At 49.9% G+C, this 22,267-nt stretch overlaps 2 protein-coding genes across 5 annotated transcripts in view; one reads left to right on the top strand and one right to left on the bottom strand.

The window, feature by feature from the left end:
* Positions 1 to 8,990, top strand: part of PRKAB1 (protein kinase AMP-activated non-catalytic subunit beta 1) — a 12,407-nt gene extending 3,417 nt beyond the window's left edge. The window contains exons 3-8 of the mRNA XM_006770290.2: positions 2,316 to 2,479; positions 3,588 to 3,681; positions 3,960 to 4,074; positions 6,021 to 6,154; positions 7,404 to 7,472; positions 7,702 to 8,990. Of these exons, the coding sequence (XP_006770353.1) occupies positions 2,316 to 2,479; positions 3,588 to 3,681; positions 3,960 to 4,074; positions 6,021 to 6,154; positions 7,404 to 7,472; positions 7,702 to 7,779 (654 nt within the window). The 3' untranslated portion in view covers positions 7,780 to 8,990. The remainder of the gene's footprint in view (positions 1 to 2,315; positions 2,480 to 3,587; positions 3,682 to 3,959; positions 4,075 to 6,020; positions 6,155 to 7,403; positions 7,473 to 7,701) is intronic.
* A 4,276-nt stretch (positions 8,991 to 13,266) lies between these two features.
* CIT (citron rho-interacting serine/threonine kinase) overlaps positions 13,267 to 22,267 on the bottom strand; it is a 173,750-nt gene continuing 164,749 nt past the window's right edge. For 3 of the 4 annotated variants that reach the window (XM_006770293.2, XM_006770292.2, XM_006770291.2), the window contains 3 exons: positions 21,972 to 22,151; positions 16,427 to 16,730; positions 13,267 to 15,631 (listed from right to left, as the gene is read on the bottom strand). In XM_006770293.2, coding sequence (XP_006770356.1) covers positions 15,608 to 15,631; positions 16,427 to 16,730; positions 21,972 to 22,151 — 508 coding nt within the window. In that variant the 3' untranslated portion in view covers positions 13,267 to 15,607. The remainder of the gene's footprint in view (positions 15,632 to 16,426; positions 16,731 to 21,971; positions 22,152 to 22,267) is intronic. The other variant, XM_015568162.1, reaches the window with a different exon arrangement.

The raw sequence follows: 22,267 nt of genomic DNA on the forward strand, positions 1-22,267 counted from the left end.
CCCGGCCGCCGGTGTCTAGTTTCCGACGGAGAAAGTCACCCTGAGGGGGAGGAACGCGCCGCGCTCACATCGCTAAGGAGAGAGGCTCCGGGCCCGAGTTTAAATTCTGAATTAAGACCGGGAGCCGGCAGTCACAGCCCGTCTCCTTCTCTCTTAGGGATCCTGATTATTCACTGAGAAGCCTCCCTCCCGCAGGAAGCCTGGCCCCCGTAACAGTGGGTTTGCAGGTTGCTGTGGGTTCGGGAGATAAGCCAGAGCGCACGGGCCGCTGCAGGCCGAGTGGGTCAGCGATGGCGGCGGAGGGTCTACGGCCCCGCCAGCACATTTGGTCCCCGCTCGCCCAGAGCGCGCACAGAAGGGAAACGGCTCTGGAGGCGGGGTGTGTGGAGGGGGGAGTGGGGTGCCAGGCGCAGGGGCAGCCCGCTGCCGCTCACCTGCTCGCCCCTGTTGTGAAACATGACAACAGACCAAGGCAGACCAAATGCGGGCACCCTGCTGCAGCCTGCTTTCATTTATCAGAAAGTCTAAGGCGATTCAGACGCCCGCTACCCGCCTAGGGCCTGCTTCCAGCCGCAGGACACAGAGATGGCAGCTGAGCTGCGTGCAGTATATCCTAGAAAACAACTCATTTCTTAAGGACAAGGCGACAAAGCAGTCCTTGCACCTTGGTGCAATGCAGGTGCCTGGCCCACCTATCCCCAGACCAACGTATTCTGTTAGCATCCACTTGTCTGTTAAGCATCGTCCATGAGGCTAATTGCCTGCCACTCATTCCAACTTGGCTCCCATTTTTTCTCAGCTGTTGGGCTGGGTGATCATGTTGTTATCTCACATTCTCACTTGGATCTTCGCTATAAAGACTGCTTAGACTCGGCTTTCCGTCCTGCAGTTTGAGCCTGCTTTCTGAATCTGTTGCATTCCTGGGAAGCTACGTGCAACATGAACTTTGGAATCCTGGTTTTCCAACGACTTGACGGCCCTTCCCTCAGTAATAATTTTGGCCCAAGGATGGCTATTTAAGACAGCATAAGAATGAAACTACTTTCTTCAAGAAGTATTTGTTCTGATCTAGCCTGTTTTGCTCAGTGGATAGAGCGTCGGCCCACAGACTGAAGGGTTCGATTCCAGTCAAGGGCATGTACCTCGGTTGCAGGCTCGATCTCTGGCCCCGGTCAGGCGTGCAGAAGGCAACCAATCGATGTGACTCTCACATCAATGTTTCTCTCTCTCTCTCTCTGTCTCTCCCCTCCCTTCTACTCTCTAAAAAAATCAATGGGAAAATATCTTTGGGTAATGATTAACAACAAAAAAGGAGTTGTTTTTGTTCTGTTGCTATTCCAAAACTTCTAAAAGAAATGTTTAGCATACAGATGATCTGTGGAGAATGATTTAAAATACTGTCCGTAAAATAAATTTTAAGAAGTCATGGGTTCTTTTAACTATGTGCAGATGTACCATTTTGGCTGGGGTCAGTTATCACATCCTCAGGGAAACCGCTTTCAGTCTTATTCTTTATCTGAAATCTTGTTAAGCTCAAAGAATGCGGGCAGCTTTTAGGACATGCTCAGTCAGTGTGTGAAGGGAAGATGCCGTGCAGCACCCCTAACGGTCTCCCCAGCCTGCAACGCCTGCTCTTTTAGTCTTGGCTGCTGGCTAGGAAACATGTAACAGATCCCAAACCACATATTTCCCCAGAGCCAGACGTGCTTCTCCTCTGGAGCCTCCAGTTACACATCCTCTCCCCCACCAGCAGTTCCTGCCGGCCGTGGGGAGGGCTGGTCTTTGTCTTACCTTTTTCTCCCAGGGTCTGATGGCACTCGGTGAATGCAGTTTTTCCCTTCCTCGGAATCTGGATTTGCCAGTTTTCTCGTTGACACCTCCGGAATTGTTCCTAATAAATGTTCATGTACTTCAAATCTTGCTTAATTAAGGGAGGAAAATGACCTTTAGTAAGCTAGTCTTGAATTCATTGCACCTTCTTCCAAGGGAGTTTTGTCATTTCTCTTAGAATTTAATGTAGTTCTCTTTAATCACAGCAATAATAGTAGCTAATAACTTTTAAGCACTTACCATATGTCAGACACTACGCAGAGCATTTTACATGGACTTTCTCACTCAGTCTTCACAACAACCTTAGTGTTATTTTTACTGTCACCATTTTGCCAGTGGGGAACTGACGTACTAGCCAGTTAATGAGCCTGAACATGAACCTTGGTAGTAACAGCTGCCTCTAGAATGAATTGTCAATATTAGGGTAACTGTGTAGGGAGCTCACTAATGACTTCCTGTCCCTGAGTATACTGCTGTGTTTCCAGGCTCCAGAGAAGGAGGAATTCCTGGCCTGGCAGCACGATCTGGAAGTGAATGACAAAGCCCCTGCCCAGGCTCGGCCCACTGTCTTCCGCTGGACGGGGGGTGGCAAGGAAGTGTACTTATCTGGGTCCTTCAACAACTGGAGTAAACTTCCGCTCACACGAAGGTAACTGCCTGGGAGGGTTCACGTATTGTCTCAGCTCAGGGATGCTCTTGTTCCTGATCGATCTTTGCTGGTGAATAGAAGGGGATGTTTTTATAATATAATGCTGAACAGAAGAATAATCTTAATAATTCATAGGTTCCATTCTCACACCCACATGTCTAGGTTTAGAGCACACGTAGTTACGAGCATTGCTTCCACTTCACATTTTCAGCTGTGCGTTTGCTCAGGCAGGATTCTTGGAAAGAGAAATCGATTCCTAGTGCTGTAGAGAAAGCACCAGGCTGGGAATTTCGAGACCGGACTTGGGACCACATTGGCTGGGCTAACCTGTCATTAATGCCTGAGCCTCAGCGTTCCTATCTGTAAGAAGGGACTGTTGGATCGGATGATCTCTGAGGTTCCTTCTCACTTGGATTCTCTGTGCCTTCCTTTTGTTTGAAAGGTACATGTTATGTAGCATCGTTAACGAGACCACAGTAAACTAGTTCATCAGGAACCCTAGCATGGACTTTTGTCCAAAGTGTCAGTGAAAGCATCGTCCCTGAGGGTACTCCTGATGAAGCCGAGGGAGAAACGTGCCCTGCGTGGCCAGGCCCTGTTATTGTCAGGGAGCCACCTACCTTTCCAGGGTGATAGTGGTGTAGGAGGGAGCTGCTGGGCACAGTGACAAGTTGCTTCAAGTCGGGAACAAAACAGGTTTCCTGGGACCTTTTTAACAGTTTTGCTTCTTCAGAGAACTTTTGCCTCCTATTAAATTGCTCCCTTCCCTGCCCCTGGCAGACTGACAGGGTAAAGCTTGGCTGCAGGCTGTTGCCGTCCTCCTTGGCATCTAGGCTGCCAGGGGTTTTGTGTGCATGTTGAGAAGGACAAATGCCTGTCAGGCGACCTTTTGAGCAAAGTGAGTTTTTAATAAAACGTTGCATCCCTGCTTCCTTGACCATTTCTAGATTAAGATCTATGTATTGAATTGGTTAAAAATGTGTATACTCCTGCAGCTGAAGTCTTGGTTTTACATGGGAAGGTTTTGTTTTGTTCTATGGCTGGCTTTGTAAGTAAGCTCAGAAGGCAGCCCACCCAGCTGAAAACCTCTGCTTCCTTTTCCTCGTAGCCATAACAACTTTGTAGCCATCCTGGACCTGCCAGAAGGAGAGCATCAGTACAAGTTCTATGTGGATGGTCAGTGGACACACGACCCTTCTGAGGTACTCTCCCCCCGCCCTCCGTCCTCTGACTGCCGCACAATCCAAATGAGTCACCTTCCCTTCTAGACTCTTGCCAGGTCCCTTTGTCCTGCCGGTAAAAGTCCCTATGTGTGGCTGAGCTAGATAAGTGCTAATTGTCAGACTATTGGCATAATTGACCAAGAGGAGCAGGTTGGCTCGACAAGAGCTGAGCCCTTCCAGCCAAGAATTCTAAATCCTCTAAGAATAACCCCAGAGATCTTCCCCATTATGATTTCTGCCTGTCTGTCTCTTCCCAGCCAGTAGTAACCAGCCAGCTTGGCACAGTTAACAACATCATTCAAGTGAAGAAAACTGACTTTGAAGTGTTTGATGCTTTAATGGTGGATTCCCAAAAGTGCTCCGATGTGTCTGGTATGAACACAGTTCTTTTATACCACGTGTGTGTAGGTGGGGGCTGGACAGCATAGAAATCCTCTGTTTCCCTCCCCTCTCTCTCTTGAGTCAAGCTGCCCAATCGGGTAGATGTTTGCAGCTCCCTAAAGAGTCACATAATGAATTCCTAACTCTTTGGGGTCAGGTAGCTGAAATCAGCCCCGAGGAAGCAGTCAGTCATTTTGGGGGCACATCTCCAGGATTCAGTAGGTCTGTTGGCCACAGAGATCAGAGAATTGAAACAGAATCAAAAGGCCTGGGATCCTGGCCGTGGGTCAGTGATGAGCCAGCGCCAGGGAATCCTGTCAGCCCCCGCTGCTCACAACCCACTCAGGGTGCCTGGAGAGTTTCAGCCTGACACGTGGTAAACAGGCACCTCCGTGACCTTGGCCATCACCGTGTGGCACATTAGCACCTTGTTGGGCAAGGAGGCTCACCACAGGAAACAGGCTGCACAGCACAGCCTGCTAAGGACAGTCTCGGGAAACGTTCCCGTCTTTCACAAGTCATGCAGTCATAGCCCTTTCAGTAAATTGCTTTCCATCCAAACCCACAGGAAGGAACTACCTGGAAACATAAGTGCAGTTCAGCGGGAAGGGTGTGTTGTCACCTACAGTGTCAACAGCTGCACTGCAGCCTTTAAACAACTCCTGAACCCCCTGGGAGACCATGGAAGAAAATGGCTTCAGTTCAGTTTATAGGATGATTCCTCATTGCCTCCTGGTTCGACTTGGAGGTTCTGCCACCAGGGCCTTGTTCTTGTCGGCTGGAAGCCGCGGTGGTAAATGATCATGGTGGGCTTGCCTGGCCGACAAGCCAGGTGGTGGTGCGTAGGAATCGGAAATCCGGACATCGAATTCTCTCTGGCTAGCTACCAAGTCTTTTAGAGAAAACATTTATTTCTTTTCCAGAGAGGTGGGAATTGAGGGATGGAGGAAATGCCCAAATATCCCCTACTTACTGATAAGTGTAATTTTGGGCCATGCACTGAGGCTTTTAGTCACGTTTCCCAGCCTAGATCACCTGGGACAGAAACTGACACCCTCCCCACCCCCCGTGCTCCTTCCCTCCCTGCAGGCTCTCTGTAGACTTCTCAAGCTCTCTTAACATCTGTATTGGCTCCCAGTGGCTTGATTTTCTGCACTTACTGCTTTTCTCATTTTCTGCTGTGAGCTGTTCAGGTCATGAGAAGGGAGCCTTTCCCTAGAAAGTGCAGCAAGGAAATTGGCAGAGCCGGACCCTGTTTATTCCAGACAGCCCAAGGGTCAGGCAACCTGCCCCATCCCAGATGTCCTGAGTAACAGTTCAGTCCTCCCAGCTGAGTGAGCTGCTCCTAACTTTGTGAAACACTGTGCTTCTAGAAGCTTCTTAATATGTCTATATAATGGAGACACTCAAGCACAAGTTTGAAAGGAACCTGAAAGTGGTAGAGTCAAGTGCCTTTGGAGGTCGGTTTTCCAGTTTTGTTTTGTTTTGATTTGCATTGTGCCGGTACCTCTTATAACCTGTATAAACAGGCTGCTTCATCTTCTGTTTTATTCTGGCTGGCGGTGCTCCCAACTCAGGCTAAGCCCTTAAGCCTCACTTGGTGCCTGGAGCTTCTTTGCGGTATTGGCCAGTGCAGCCCATAGCGAGGAGCATGTCCCTCCTGTTAGGTCACTGCGGACAGCTTCCGTGATAGTCTGACCAGACTTACCACCTCTGCCTCAGTGCTGTCTCCTGCAAAGGATCTAAGTTCACTACTGAATTTTATCCAGACCGAATTCCAGAAGGGTTTTCTCATTGCCTCTGCTCTTCACCCTCGGGGCCTGTATATTTTGCAAGAGAATATACGTCTGTATTGAGGGAACAGTGCCGTGAGTTAAGTGAGACTGCTCGTAACTCCTCATTTTCAAAGTAAGTGTCCTGTCACCATCTCCCAACAGAGCTGTCCAGTTCCCCGCCAGGACCCTACCACCAGGAGCCCTACGTCTCAAAACCAGAGGAACGGTTTAAAGCACCACCCATTCTCCCCCCACATCTGCTCCAGGTCATTCTGAACAAGGACACGGGCATCTCTGTGAGTGCACAGGCGTCTGCCTGGACCGTCCTCCACGGTCATGTTCAACCGCCCCCTCTCTGTCCACCTCTTGCGGAGCTGCTGCCGAAAGAGCTCAGTGTCGCCCCTCAGTGCTAATGGCCGGGTCCACCTCTGCTGTGGGAACGGGCTACTGGCAAGACCTTTTCCAGTGTGGGTGCTGCCTTCCCATCCAACAAGCCTTTCGGAACTTTTCCTTGCATTTTACTCCTTCCAAATTTTATGACAAAAATACATAAACCAGCCCTCCTCAGTCAGCTGCGATGGGATTCCTCCTTTAGCCCCCAGTGCTTTCAGAAACTGCTCTTAGTGTGTCTGGGTGTCTGGGCAACACATTCCCTCTGAGGTCGCTATCACAGAAGGAAGTGCGGGTCTTCCTGGGCCCTGGAGAACACACCACACTCCCTCGTGGCTTATTGTCCAGCTGGTTGAACCCGAATCGCCCAGCTTTCTGCTTGGATTCTTGGAGAGGCTAGATGTTCTTGAGCTTTATTCAAGCCACCACCTCCAAGGCACCCATTTATAAGGTGGAAAGCGCACCTTATAGGAGCTGCGTACAAGACAGGAGCTGAAGGACACGTGTGCAGGCGTGCCTTACACTGGCTACACTTTTACCCAGGGACCCACCACTCAGGGCAGAGAGTACCTAAGCACACACTCACCTGACAGCTGAGCCGACTTTTGCCCTACACCTTCCTCATTGGAATGAGCATTTATAAAATTGGAGAGGGGTACATTGGAAAAAGAAATCCAGATTTCTGGTTTCTCAAAAAATTGGGAGGGTGTGGCAGCATTAGTGCCAGTCCTGAGAGCTTTGTGGAGTAAGAGTGCCCCTCCTCCCCCAGTGACCCCTGTCATTCTCCAGGCGCCCACTGCCCAGGAGTGTCTGGTATCGATTGTATTCTGCTTTCTCTAAAAGTGCACTCATTGGACAGCTCTGTCTGCCCCTCCAAGAGGATGGCCGTGGGCCACACGTTATAGAGGCCAAGGCAAAGCTGAGCAGAGACCCAGGGAGCCCAGCAGCACATGGGGGCTCCCCTTGGTTGGAGCAGGAAGCATGACCCCCTCGCCTCACCTGGCGTCTTGGACAGCCCTTTCGCTGACTTAGAAAAACGGGGCCTGAGCAGCTGCTCCCTATCCTTGGCTCCCCAGGGCTGTGATGTAAAGTGGGGAGTCTTCCCGATTCCCAAATCGTAAATGCTCACCTCACGTCTGCTTCTGTTCCTCACAGTGTGATCCGGCTTTGCTTCCTGAGCCCAACCACGTCATGTTGAACCACCTTTATGCGCTGTCTATCAAGGTAATGATGTGTTTGTTGCTATTAGGGCTGTGTTCTCAAAGTGTGCTCTGCGCCCCCCAGAACTAAACTACCTGGAGTTCTTGTCTAAGGGGAGCTCCCTGGACCTGATGCAGACCCCCACTCCAGTCCTGCAGGCAGCCCAGGAACTTTTCGATGAAGCCCCCCTGGTGATGCTCATGCACACTATGAACTGTGAGTCCTGATCATTTGTCATTTCCACCCTTCTCAGGACGGAGTGATGGTGCTCAGCGCGACCCACCGGTACAAGAAGAAGTATGTCACCACCTTGTTATACAAGCCTATATGAGGAGCTGCGAGCAGCGGTGGGCCCAGAACACGGGGACCACCAGGCTACACACACGCATGCTTCCACTGGAGGGAAGGGACTGTAAACTCCCCATTTCATGCTCTGTAAGACATTTCATACCTGCCCTAGTTCTGCCTGAAGGTCAGTTCCGGGCACAGCAGCTCCTGGCACGCCTGCCTCCGTCTGTCATGGCCCTCTCAACACCCAGTGGCTGAGAATGGAGTCGAGGACAGAAGGCCCACAGCCCCACCACAGGGCGCAAGGACGGGTGCAGTTCTAAATACACATCCACCAAACCGGTCGTGGAGGTTTTCTTAAGCCAAAAAACAAACACTAGCTACTTTGGTAGCAAATATCTGGGAAGCAGGAATAAGGCCACACAAAATTTCTAATTGTATGTGTGTCTTTAAGGCCTGGCTCTGGCGCTAACAGTGTTGGTGCTGCCCGGCCTCTGCAATCAAAGCAATATTGTCTCCCGTTCTCTGCTCCAGGAAGGTGTCATTTCTATAGCAATTAGCACCTGTCTGATTTCAGGTGAAGTTCTACAGTTGTTACACTTACGTGCACTAAGTTTTGTTGTGTTTTTTTAACCAGAAATGGCTGACGTACAGCCTTAGGGTAATTTTCACATCACCCAGCTAGAATGTAGATCATGTGAACAAACTGCTCAGCAATAATCTGTTCTCAGAACAGACTTCGAAAACCGCTGCCGGGTTTCTCCATTAAGCTGGATGATCCTCAGGACTGGCCACTGTTAGCGGCACGGTCATCCAGCTCTTTATTCTCATCGTAATGAGGTGACAGTGTTACCATGAAAGCCTATACCACCTGCTCAGGACCTCTGTCCCTACCTAGAAGGCTGTTGCAGTTCTTGTTGCTTATCTGCAAGGAACTTAGAACTCCACAGCAGTCTTCTACATTTGTGTTGGGATGACATCCTTTGGACCAAAATGAACCTCTTATGCTGGGCTTGGCTTCCAGGGAGATGCCGCAAATGTTCCCATTAGTGCAGGCTCCTGTCCCCGAGTCAGCGGAAGCTGTCATGGTCTGTGTTCATGCTGGGAGACAGAGGAACGGGACTCCCCGGCTTCCAGTACCTGTTCCATAAACCCGAGTCCGGGTTAAAATAACCCTTTTTTGTTACTGTTTCAAAACACTGAGTTATTGTCACCTTGACATACAGGTTTCAATAAAGCGTTCATTCAGCGCCATGCTTTTTAATCGTTTTCATGTCCTGTGGCCCACAGGTGAGGCTCCATTCCACACACAGTTTGAAAGGCTATTAAGGACCCTGGAGATTTAAAGTCCCTTTGAACAGCTGAGTCACAAGGGGAAGCTGAGGAGGTAGCTGCGAATGTTCCTGGGTTAGGCAGGGAGGTGGTATCCCAGGTCAGAGATACCGTTTCCTGCTGTTCATCATCAAGCACCGTGAGGGAGCCTGGGGCATGACACCTGCTTGGAAGCCACCAGGACAACCTGGAGTCAGACCTGTTCTTGCCAGCTAACAGGCTCTGTCCTCCCAAAAAGAGGGACGGTTACCGGTATCCCTTTCATGGGCCTTTCTTCCCAGGCATCAGGGAGCCGCTGGGACATCTGGCCCACCTACGGTGGGGAGTGGCTGGATAACTAGCCATCTCATCCTGAAAGCCCAGCTCTGGCCAGAGTGACTCGGTTGGTTGTCCCAAGGCCCGAGAGGGTGCCGGTTCAATTCCCGGTCAGGGCACATGCCCGGGATGTAGGCTCCACCCCTAGTAGGGGGTGAGCAGCCGATTGTTTCTCCCTCTTTCTCTAAAATTAATAAAAGCCCGAGTTGGAAAATGCAGCCTGTAAATTGGCTCTACCCACAAATTTCAGAAGCAGCCACGCTGGAAATGCAAAGCAAAAGGATTTGGAGCCAGTAAGCCCGGTCATTGTCCTGCGCAGCCCAGGGCCCATGGGCACCCGGCAGAGATGCCTGTGAGGGAGCAAAGGCCCCAACCACAGAGCAGCACGCAGTGACTGCACTCCCCACAGCTGCTGTGTACTTAAACGACTTCATTTCCTTTAAAAAGCAACACAAAAGGAAGTCCCCTGTGGTCCAGAAGATTGCTCAGACCCAAGTGAAAAACTTTATACCCAAGAGGTAATAGGGATTGTTCCACGGATGGGGAAGAGGAGACCCTGCTCTGCCCAAATCACGGGCAAAGCCACATGTGCCCTGCGGTGCCCCATAACCGGTACTGTTGCTCCGGTAGCATACCCTTGTGGGTGAGGACTGGGGACATTGGCTAAAGCTTAAGTTGCTTATAAATGTAGAGGTACTTTTCCCTCTGGGAGTTTATATGCAAATGAGTATGTGGAGGCAAAGATAAGGTCCTTAAATTACAAATGTAAAGTGATATTGCAGGGTAAATAGAACCATAGATCAACACATTGAAACCAGAGACCAAAGGACCCAGGCAAGGCCATTTCCTCCCCTCCCCTGGGAAGTCAACAGCGCCCCAAGACCAGGTCAAACAAAGCCTGACATCGCCCACCCTGGAGTCAGCCGGTCCCCCAGCATCCCCTCCCAGGGTGTGGGCACAACTGAGATTAGGAATGTCCAGTTCAGTTGCTGACTAGCTAGGTGACCTTGGGCAAACCACATGACCGTTTTCAGTCTGACATATCCCCCTGAACAAATGAGAGGGCTTGGACTAGCACTAGATGGTCCCTGAAGCTCATTTCATTTCCCAATGGGAGCCACAAAGCTTTTACAACAGGCATGGAATGTGGGCACAAACAGGAAGTTAAGGAAAAGTGCCAGCACATCAGGCTCAATTAGGAGACCTCCATGACTCCCAAGGCCACGCCTGAAACCAGGTCAAAGTGATCCGTCCACGGCTGAGGTCAGAGACTCCACCATCATAGAAAAAAACAAACTTTCTGAGTCTTTGCTCAGTTCTGAGACCTGACCCTCCACCAATGTTTACAAATGCTTTGAACTAATTTGTGAAGACTGAAGGCTATGGACCACTCACGTCTCCTAGCTTCTGAGTAGTTGCTCCCTAGCAGCTCTCTTGATCAGCAAATTGGTGGAGAAAGGAAACTAGAGCCACCTGCCTGGAACGCAATAGTAATTGTCTTCAGGAGAAAACAGGCAGTTAGGATCATGCATGTATTTCCTCTAAAACCCAAATCACTCCAACTAATTATAAAAGGATCCACAAGGGCCCTCCTAAGAGTCATGCCTGCTGTGAAGCAGACCTTAGACTGGATTCTAAAAGCTGGAGCAGCCAGAGTCCCATCTCGGGCCCGGCCCTGTCCCTGGGTTGAACCCTGCTCGCAGCCCTGCCAGCAGGATCACCTCTCACAACCACCTGTTTTTTTTGTCCTAAATACAGCTAAAGGGCCTTTGCCTGGATAGGCTGCCAGCCTTCCCACTCCTTCCTACTCTCCTGGAGTGAATGCACCCATCTCATCTGGAAAACTCAACAGCAAGTGAGAATAAGAGACAGCCCCAGCTGCACATCCCCAGGGTCAACTTATTTTCCCTCTGTGGTTTCCTGAAAGACAGCCTGAGTGGCGTCTAGAGTAGTAAAGTCATTTTCAAGGTTCTTTCCTCTACCCTAACAACCCCTTCTGGGCAAACAGAGCTCCATTAATCATTGACGGCCTGAGAGCCATGATCAACGCTGCACTGTATTTCCTGCCCCCACCCTCCCAGCTTTGGGAAAATAAAGTTTCAACATTTGACTAGGCAAGGGATAAACTTTTTCTCCTGTGAACAGTGTGCCTAGAGCCTGCCTTAGACATAATATTTAAATTACCATGAAAGGAAAGTTTCTCAGCCTTGGTACTGTGGACACTGTGGGCCTGATTATTCTTTGGGGTGGGGAGCTGTCCTGGGCCTTGTAGGACTTTAGCAGCATTCGTGGCCTCTACCCTCTAGGCGACAACCAAAAAGGTCTCTAGACCTTGTCAAGTATCCTCAGTGGAGGGGAGCAGTCACTCCTAGTTTAGAACCCCTGGAAGAGGCCCTTTAACTGTTGTATTATGATTGAAAGCTTAGCTAGTCCCACCCCTGTGGGCCTAGCTTTAATGCTTTAGCCAGTGGTTCTCAACCTTCCTAATTCCGTGACCCTTTAATACAGTTCCTCATGTTGTGGTGACCCCCAACCATAAAATTATTTTCGTTGCTACTTCATAACTGTAATTTGGCTACTGTTATGAATCATAATGTAAATATCTGATATGCAGGATGTATTTAGGCGGGTCGACCCCTGTGGAAGGCTCCGTTCGACCGCCAAAGGGGTCGCGACCAACAGGTTGAAAACCGCTGCTTTAGACTTAAATCTGCGTGAATGTTTTCTAAAGCAAACCCAATTCTGAAGACTAGCTGGCTGTTCAGTCCTATTAAGCAAATCATCCCTTTATGGCCTGAGTCTCCAAATCCTAGTTTCATGGTTATTAAATTTGCTATGCAGTCGCCTCTTTAATCTTGTGAGAATTAAATTGCAAGAGCAGAAATGTGATGTCTAATTTTGTGCTTCAGACTCGGGAGGCTGGTGCGGCCAGTAATTGGTCGGCTGTTTCTTTGAAGTCACTCCTTAGGGTGCAAAGGGCCTTTCTGATGCGTTCCTTTAGGGAAAGGCGGTTTCCTTGCACTTGTGAAGTATCCTGGGGCCGACAGAACCCTCAGGACAATAACTGAAGAGCTGGTTGGTCCTTAGTGGATTTTTTCTAATATTATAAGGAAAGAAAGGTTTCAGCATTTCCCTGGTTCATCTTCTGAAGTATTTTCATTCCTGCAGCTGTGACCTTAGGCAGATTTTTATCCCAGCAGTAAAACAAAGAGGAACAGAATTGCAACTACGGTTCCTGTCACAGGCCTTGTGAGATACGACCCTGTAGGTCAGACTTCAACTGAAACCGAAGACTAACAGCAACAGGAACCAGGAGGAAATCAACAATTGTCAAAAGTGATGATTTTGCCTGGGTCAGGCATTTTTACTAACAAAATATTTAAAAAATCATAGAAAAAAATTCCTTGTAGACTATAAAACTTCATCTAGTTAAAAACAGAAATATTTACATTTGAAATTACCTTGATCTTAACTCCTCCCTCCAAGGAAATTTACCTCTTTAAATCCCTGTGGCCTTCTAAGAACGAGAGAAATTTTAAGGTGGCCTGTTGTCCGGACGGGCTGCTTCCTATGGGAGCTGGGTAATCCGTCCGGGAGGAATCCTCCAAAATGGCCTGCTTGCTCACGCCTTCCAGTCCTGCAACCCTATAAAACCACCTTAACAACCACTTCACGGCTCCCTGGAAGTGCTGACCACATGGATAATGTCACGCTTTTGGAAGAGAATGTCACCAGTCTAGAGCTCTGTGTACTCCCACCCGCCCAGAGAAAAAGCCTCATGGGAAGGAGGGAGGCCCACGCCATGACGACAGGGCTGGGCCGGCACTGGCCATCCTTAGGGTTTTTATGGTCTCGCTCAAGAAATAAGAGGAGGTCACTGCACTAGAGCAAACATTTCCGATCGTTGCTTTATTTCATTATGGTTCAACAGCAAAGTTCATTCCTCTCAAGGTGGATCTTGAATTGTTCTTTCCTCGTTCTGAATAAAAAAGGTAATGAAGAAAAAGCCTGTACTTTTGGAGACCTAGCATCTTATTTATGCTAAGAAGCTTTTGACTGCAATTTCGTGTTACAATATTTCCTGCTGGCATCTTGGTGGTCACACGGAGCTGCCCACCCTCCAGTGAAGATGGCTGTCCACAACTGCCACCGTTGAAACCAAAAGTAAGTGTTGAAAAATGCACCTTTTACAATAAAAAAGTAGAAACCAATTCAATTTCCTTTTTTTTTTTTACGAATATAAAGTTTCTTGTAAATATGTACAGTCTGTTGAGCTACTTCTAGAGCAAGAAGCATTTCACACAGGGGACACACGATATACACGCCGGGGCTCTAGAGGCCCGTTTCTCATGGAGATCCTAAATGAAATGCCAAGACTGAAAGACTCGTTTGCAGTGACCTTTCCAAATGCTGTGGACCAAGAGACAAAACTTCAGCAAACATTCAGTCGGGTCTGCCCTGGGGGAGGGAAGGGATGCAGTACGACCCCCAAGACTCAAAGCGACACATAGAACACGACAGCATGACCCTGGCCAAGGGTGCGACAGAAGGGAGGGTCTCGGGCGTTTCAGAGGAGAAAGCACTTAGGTTAAGAGACGAGCAGGAAGGAGCCGGACTCGGGCCAGGCTGCAGTCTGGAAAGGGTCTGAACTGTGGACACCTGGGTTGAAACACGGTCATGTTCACCTGCTGCGGTGGGAACAGGCTACCTGTCGGCCGACCTAGGATTGCCTGGTGGTGGGAGGCGTGCCTAAGAGAATACGAAGCGAGAGATGCCTTGTGGGAGATTAAAGGCAGAAATAAGGCCGCTAGTTAGCTTGCCAACTGCAAAGCCTCTAGGTTAGTTCTTTACCAGCTGCCAGGAATTTACCGGCTGCCAGAGGGTAGAACAGGTGGGCCGCACTGCACCTAAGGACTTCTGGCCCCGGCAGAGGTGGGAGCTGAGCTGCGGCTGCCTTTTCCTGGTCTTATTCTAGCCCTAGGGAAAGCCTCGTTGGGAAGTCACAGTTTTGTGGGGTAGAACCGTGCTGGGTTTGTGTGAATAGTCATCCACGTGGATCGGCAGGAAGCATGACCGTGTGAGGTGGTGGTTTGCAGAAATCCTTCTCTGGTCGTAAGGCTTGAGCGTTTGGTTTTTGTTGGTTCAGTGCTACAGACCGCAGCTTCTGTGGCCAGTGAGCTGGCAAGTCGTCAGAGGGTCTCGATTTGTGGGAGCTATGGGCGGTCCAGGACATTGCAGAGCAGCCAGGTCGGGGCAGCACATGCAGCGAACAGCCATGCAGAACTCCCGGCGGGTCTCTTCCATCCCAGGGGGGAACAGCATGCCTCGCAGACACAAGGTGGGCGCCCCCAGTCCCCTCCCAGGCCCAGAGGCCCATGGGTGCTGGGCTCAGAGCAAGTCTATTGCATGCTTTCCTGGCCAAAGCTACACGAAGCGGGACAGCAGGCCGGGGAGATGACGCTGAGGGGCAGGGAGGGAAAGCTTCTCGAGGTCCCTTGGCCCCAAGTCACTGCCTCTGAGCCGAGGCCGATGACCTCCATACATTCTCAGCTGGTGGGAGGGGTAGTCGTCAAGGCCATAAAAGGCAATGAGAACAGTAAACATTTGGCTAAGATGTCGCCCTGGGTAAAACGGGGCCTTTTGCCAGGAAGGGCGAGGATGAGAATGGGCCTATGTGAGTGCAGGAAGTTAGGCAACTGGCGGGGACTCTTCTACGATACGTTTCAGTAGCAAAGACCTGATGTGTGATCTAGCTAAAAATGACTACAACAGGAAATACATTGCTATTCAAATCTAGTAAGAATTCTGTTGTCTTAAAAAAAAAAAAAAGAAAAAAACTTAGAAAAAACACACAAACAAAAAACAACCAACCCTAGGATCTTAAAGTAGCTATTAATTAGGATTCTAACCACGTTGTAGTTAGTGCCGGGTTGGTTTCCTCTGATGAACTGGTACAGGCTAGAGCTAGGTACAAAAGTTTATGAATGCTTGGAAAGAGTAACAAAGTGCGAAGGGGATGACCGCAGAACGGTGCTGGCAGCTCCCAGGAGCCTCAGCCCCGCAGTCCCAGCAGGGTGTCCGTGCCGAGGTGGGTCTGGGTCCAGCTGTGCCACCGGTGGCTGAGCCATGGCACAGGGGGCTGGGGTCCCCTTCAGCAGCGTTCCATTGTGTGTTCGGTGTTTTCCTGCAGATTATGATGAGGAGTTGGCTTTTCTGACTGAGGTTTATACTGAAGACTGGTCCCAGACCTACGAGCAAAAGGAGGAGGAGTGGTTTTAGCCACCAGAGGCCAGAAATTGCTGTGCTCTTTGCATAATCCTAACAGGAAGTTTGCAGCACCTGGTTCCCCTCTCAGCGGTTAATGCCGAGTGCTGGGCAGGGTGGCACCAACTAGCAGAGCCAACCCTCAAAGCTTGGAGTCCATCAGGGACTGAAATTCACTAAAAAGTCTCAAAGGCTATGGGTATTTCTACTGTTAAACACACACACACACACACACACACACACCATCTTATGGAGCAAAGAAAATAAAAAACATTTAGATGGCTTTTCACCTCTCCGTCCCAGCAGGGGTGCGACAGTGACCGGCATTAGAAGAAAAATGCGATCTAGAAAATGCAGAAGATTCAAATTCTTCTAGAAGGCAGCCACTGCCACCAGTGTCAGGGCAGCCTTCCTGACAATGCTGATGTATGTGTACATGCGCATGTGTGCTTGGGAAGGTAAGGCGCAGAACGCTTTGTGTAGGAAGCTGTGTGTGTGAGAAGGGAGAATGCACACACACCTGCTTACATGCATACTCTCTAGAAGCTGCCAGCACCTGTTCCCTCTGAGGAAGGGAAAGGTCCTGTGTGGCAGCTATCGCATTGGTGGGGCACACGTACACACACTATCCTTTGCTTAGGAAGTCTCCTGTGAAATCAACTACCTTTCCTTCCTAACCTCATGTGCTCACCAAGCCCGAGTTCCTTCTCACAACAGAGGCCGGGGGGCGGGGGCCTCAGCTCCCAGCTCACTCCTCTGGCCTCCGGAGGGTGCCTCACCTTGTTGACCTGGGACAAGGGCGTCCTCACGGCTCCCACAGGAAGCCGGCCCCTGCTGCTGTCTTCAAACAGCCTCCCAGGGGACCGCTCCCTCCGCGTGCTGAGCATGCGGCCTGGGGACTTCTCCCGCTCCAGGGGGCGGCCAGGAGACTTGTCCCTGCGCAGCTCGGTCCGCCCCTCTCGGTAGCGGTGGGGTGTGCTTGGCTCTCGCGGGTGGCTGGGGCCTTCGGGTGGCGCCGGGCTGGAGGCCACACGCTTGGTGATGTGCTCGTTGTACGTTGGCGGGCCTCGCTTGTTGGGGCTGCTGGCAACAGGAGAGGGAGGGGGAGCTGAGGAGTCACACCCCAAAGGGGCAGAATCCTGTGAGAATCCCCCGTCCCCCAGCTCACCACTGACCCTGAGAAAAGGGTCCCACCTGGAGTTCTCCAGGCTCTTAGTCTGTTTGATTTGGGTGGGGAGGGCAGGGAAGAGAGCACAGATGACGACAAAAGAAAATCAAGCTTCCGCTGTAGGAGCAGGCTTTTGTTTACTGAGCACCTACTGTGTGCCAGGCCCTGTGCTCAGCTCTTACTGTCCTTAGATCATCACAACAGCACAAGCTGGGAACAGGCAGGCCCCACACCGTACAGACAGGAAATGGAGACCAGGCGGGCTGGTGGCTGGCCTGAGCTAGTGACCGACGGACTGGGACTCAGCTCAGGTCAGTCTGATGTCATAATCCCCAACCTCTATCCTTCGACCCAGTCTTTTCCAGAGCCTCAGAGGCACGGGAGGACGGCATGTAGAGGGTGAGCCTGCTGAAAGGCCCTCGATGCAGGGAGCAGTTTGGAGAAAGCCTGTTTCCTCCCTGTCGGCTGCCATTGCTGTCCCCCTCCTGGGCTGGTGTTCAGTCCCCTCTGCCTCCAGGTGGCTTTCTAAGGAGGCAGCCCAATGCTGATGCGAGAGGTGTAGGGATCGGGCCTGTCATAAGTAGGAAACCAAGCAGGGCAGATAAAAACAGTGTAGCTGCTCATAAAATGTCCCTGATCCCAAAGGGTGATGGTTAATAACGAATCGGGTGAAAATACTGAGGCCCCCCCACCTAGCCCCCCAAAAGGAAAGAAAATACTGAAGCCTTTTTGTACAACAAACTAACCCTGTACCCAGCACTGCCTGGGTGTTTCATGACGATTTCTGCACACATGTCCCTAACCACCTTTGAAGCAAAAGCAAGAAACAGAACTGACATGCGGCCTCCAAATCAATTCCTTCCCACCCTCACGAGCAGAAAAAGATCTGGGTCCTCATTCTCTGAGCGTGATTAGTGCTGGGAGAAGGCAACCCACCTAAAATGAGAACATTTTATAGCGAATCCACTTGGAGACATATTTTCATTGATTGGGGCTTTATCTTCAAAAGTAAAAGGAGAAATCAGGAAAATAAATTTATTTTATCCTTGATGTTTTAAAAATCTAAATTACATGCTAATTCTAAAAATGAACCAAGTATGAATCTCATACTGATTTATTTTGCTATAACTTTCTCAGCAAAATTATGTGCTCGAAAAAAAAATTAAAAATTATATGCTAACATGTTACATGACATCCTTTACATAGATGCTAGCTTTTGCAGTAAAACATAAGGACATCGCTTTGAAAATATCTGAGAATGTCACTGGTTTTTCCAAAGGCCTATTGTAATCCTTGAAATTTAAATCCTTCTCTTTGGGACAGTTTATCATTTTATCAAATTTATTGATTTTCTTTCTTCAATTATTGGTCTCACTTTACCAGAACCTCTTTTGTCAATGCCCAGAATTGAAAGCAACGATCCCTGGGGGAGAAAGACTAGAGCAAGCTGAGATGCCTGCTGGAAGAGGTGAAGTTTTACTGGAACTCAGCCATGCCCATCCGGTGATGCACTGTCTGTGGCTCTTCCACACGACAGCCGAGTATGGGGACAGAGACCACATGGCCCACAAAGCCGGAAAGATTTACTATCTGGACTTTTACAGAAAAAGTTTGCCAATTCCTGCTCCACCGTGAAACAGAGAGGTTGGTGAGCGGAGACTGTTCTATAAGCAGTCGGTTCGTTGTGCACAGTTTCATGTCATTCTCTTACTTCCCGGTGCAACTCTAACTGTGCAGACCCAGATACCAAGGGCTCAAAGCCAGACCTCCCTGCGGAGCATGCAGCAACAGAACAGAGGACCTCGGATTTCAACAGCTTGAAACCAAGTTTATATTCATCTCTAGTTACGTGGCTTTAAGATATGGCATACAAATAAAATGAACCCCAAGCAGGAGAATTACATTAAGTCTGTTTGTAACGGATGAGAAATTATAAAATGTGTCCACAGGGGCCCATCAAAAAGTGAGAGGGAGGTTACTGCCCAGGGGAAGAGAGATGGCCCAAGGAAGGCCATTCAGGATGTCGGCTTAGATTAATGGGACAAGAGAAAATACTCATCATTCTAGGCCGAGTGGGCAAGCTTCCATCTCCATATGCACTAATAACCAATGATCTTCCACGTCAATTTTATGCTTCTTGCAAAGAGTTACATTTCCTGCTCTGCTGACCAGCCAGGGCGATGTGGCTGACCTGCGGAGCAGCTGCGGGTTTGGACTGAGCGCCAGGCCCAGAGTTAGTCTTGTCGTGTTGCTTACACGTTGGGGGAAATTCAGTTTGTTAAACGTTTCATGTAACTGCTGTCCAGTTTTGCCAAGCTGTGTAGTGACTTTCAAATTCTAGTTTTCACAACCTGGAGACCAGACTGTTGCTTTCACATAATGTGCATAGTGTCTCATGACTGAAGTTTGCTTTCTTTTATAGGGTCTGTACGCCTTGTATTTTCCAACAGCTATTTTGTAAATAGATGATGTATTTCTCCATTGAAAACACAATTTTAAAAAAGCAACAACAACCAGCACTCTTCCCCCCTCAATTTCAGACTTTTACCTTCTAAGCTGCCTAATGCAGTCCCCAGCGAACGGCCATGTAGAAGCCAAGAGGCAACTAAAGACTACCAGCTGGTTTTGCACGTGCCTGGCAACAGCATGACTTCTGCCCGTGTTCACAGAAACTGGACCCGCTTTCGACTACAGGAAAAGCAACTCCCTCAGACACCACACAGTCCCAGAAGGAAGGTGCCTGGCCCTGAACTAGTGAGGCGATGGAGAAAAGATCTAATTACAGTACTTTGATCTGTTCTTGACATGACGTAGGAACTCCCTAAATAAAGCCTAGATAAATAAAATAAAAACCGCTTAAATAAAATCTAAAATTTCCAAGGGAGGACTTGAGCAGCCACTCTAGAGGCAGGGACAGGCCAAGAGTGAGGAGCCGCTGGCTATTCAGCCAGTGCTGGGATTAAAACCACACCGACCGAACATTTCTGACTGACTCTTATATTTCAGCAAAAGAGAGACAGGGTATTAAATAGCCTCAGAGACCCTGACCGGTTTGGCTCAGTGGCTGGAGCGTCGGCCTGCGGACTCAAGGGTCCCAGGTTCGATTCCAGACAAGGCCATGTACCTTGGTTGCAGGCACATCCCCAGTAGGGAGTGTGTAGGAGGCAGCTGATCGATGTTTCTCTCTCAACGATGTTTCTGACTCTCTCTCTCCCTTCCTCTCTGTAAAAAATCAATAAAATATATTAAAATAAATAAATAGCCTCAGAGTATTAAATTAATGACTCTCCCAAGACCTGAGCATTTTGTGATATCAGAGGTGTTTCCTCCACAAACCGAGAGTCCCTTCAGATTAGAAGTGTCTTCTTCATCTATGCACCCAGCCCGGACATCGTGTCTGGCACATGGTAGGGGGTCCACAGAACTCTCTGTAGACATGTGGGGTTGTAAACCGGTCCAAACATTAAATTCTAGATCATTAAATATCCCCTGGGTTAAATCCTCGCAGCCCTTCCTGTGGACCAACGGCTTGAACTTTACACATTTCATGCCTCCGCATCGACCTGGAGCCGGCTAGCCCTCCGCGGCAGGACAAGGCCAGGCCCACTTCCACACATGCTGTGGGACAACAGGTCTCCGCCTCCGCGGAGGAAAACACAGCAACATCTACCAAAATCACAAGTACACAGCCGCTGCTAGGAATTTACCCTCCAGGTAGATTCCTAAGATGCAGAGTAACAAAATGACATAGGCACCGTCATTTGCTACAGCAACAGACAGAAACAATCCAATACCCAATGGGAAAGGAGCAGTTAAATAAGCTGAACATCACAGGGAGGAATGCTGTGTAGGCATCAAAAAGAAGGAAGAAATACTCCTTACACTGACACGGAACGCGCTCTGAAATGTGAAGGTCTGCGGGCATGCACGGTGTGCGGCCGCCTGTATTAAAGGAAGGGGCAGAGCGAGGCCCTCCAGAAACCTGTTCCTTCATACAAGCAGCAAGAACACCAACAAACACCATCAAAATCAACTTCCCAGAGCTCTGGAAATTAACCAAAGGCTTGCAAGAGCGTCTGTGTAAGAAAAACAGCTGAATGTCAGTAAGAACAAGCTTTGTGACACTTTAACTTGACCTGCTCCCCCGGCTATCTCCCCAGATCTGCAGTCCTGTTGAAAGCAGCAGCCTTGTAACCACAGGAGCCCTGGAAGCCAGCAGAATAGCCGCCACCAGAGGGAGCTGGCGGGACTGACGCTCCCCAGAAACCTGTCACCAGCTGACCTGTCTGGTTCCTCCTGGGAAAGGACCCTTCTCAGGCTGGTTTCTGTTTGCCCTGGCTTAGGGCTCCCTATCCCAGGGAACATCCTATCCCAGGAAACGTCAGTGGCAGCCGTAGTAAGAATCAGTCTGGGAGAGTCACTACATAAACAGCAGCAAGCCCAAGGACCAACGGCTTGAACTTTACACATTTCATGCCGAACGTCAGTGGCAGCCGTAGAAGAATCAGTCTGGGAGAGTCACTACACAAACAGTAGCAAGCCCAAGGAGGGGACCAGATCTCCCGCCACCACACTCTATTATCTGAGAGGCTTGGTTTTCAACAAAATACTCATGACATACAAAGACAGAGGGACGTATAGATAGGACTTCATTTCTTCTGGGAAATCTTCCCTGACCCCCAAGTCCAGACTGGGGGTCCTCCTCTGAGCTCCATGTACCTCACACGACCCCGATCGCAGCCTCAGCCTTCTAAGCTGTGCCAGAGTAGCCTGAGTGCATGTGTCTCTCCCCTGGGACTTCACAGTGGGGGAAGGGGGGCGGTGCTTCTGGTTTATTCACCTCTAACCCTCCCACTACCGCCCAACGAGCCCGGAAGGATATCTGCTAAAGCAATGAATGCATAATGCGCGCTCCACCCAAACAGAGCCATGGAGACACCCTCCAGAGAAAGGCTGGACATTTCCTCCCGCCTGTGCTCAGGGGCATTTGAGCAGTCTCCTGCCATTACCGTGACTGTCATGTCAAGGCTGTAGAGCTCAAAGAAATGAGTGGCTTGAGCTTCAATACCAGGGAACCACCAGCCAGTGTAGCAAGATTTCCTTCTGCTTTGCAGAAAGCGCTGACCCCTGGAATGAGAAGAGGAGGGGCACGGTACCTGCGGGAGGTGGAGGGACCCCGGTGGTGGTCAGTGCCAGACTCCTTCACGAGGTTTCCTTTGCAGCAAATGATCCTCAGTTTATCCTGGTATGAGGACGCCAGGTATATCGCTCCTGAGGAAATTGCAGGGCCCAGGTAGCGTGGGTTTGGGATTTCCAAATACGCTCGGGCAGGGGTCCTGCAGAGAAGAGAAGAGTAGCAGTGCAGGTTAGCACTACTGCTAGACAGGAAAGGAAGCAACAAGCGCCTGGCCCCACACCCACCCCAACCCTGAGCCCGCCGGAGCCTGGGGCC

This window comes from Myotis davidii, unplaced genomic scaffold (assembly GCF_000327345.1).
Source record: "Myotis davidii unplaced genomic scaffold, ASM32734v1 scaffold803, whole genome shotgun sequence".
Lineage (NCBI taxonomy): Eukaryota > Metazoa > Chordata > Mammalia > Chiroptera > Vespertilionidae > Myotis > Myotis davidii.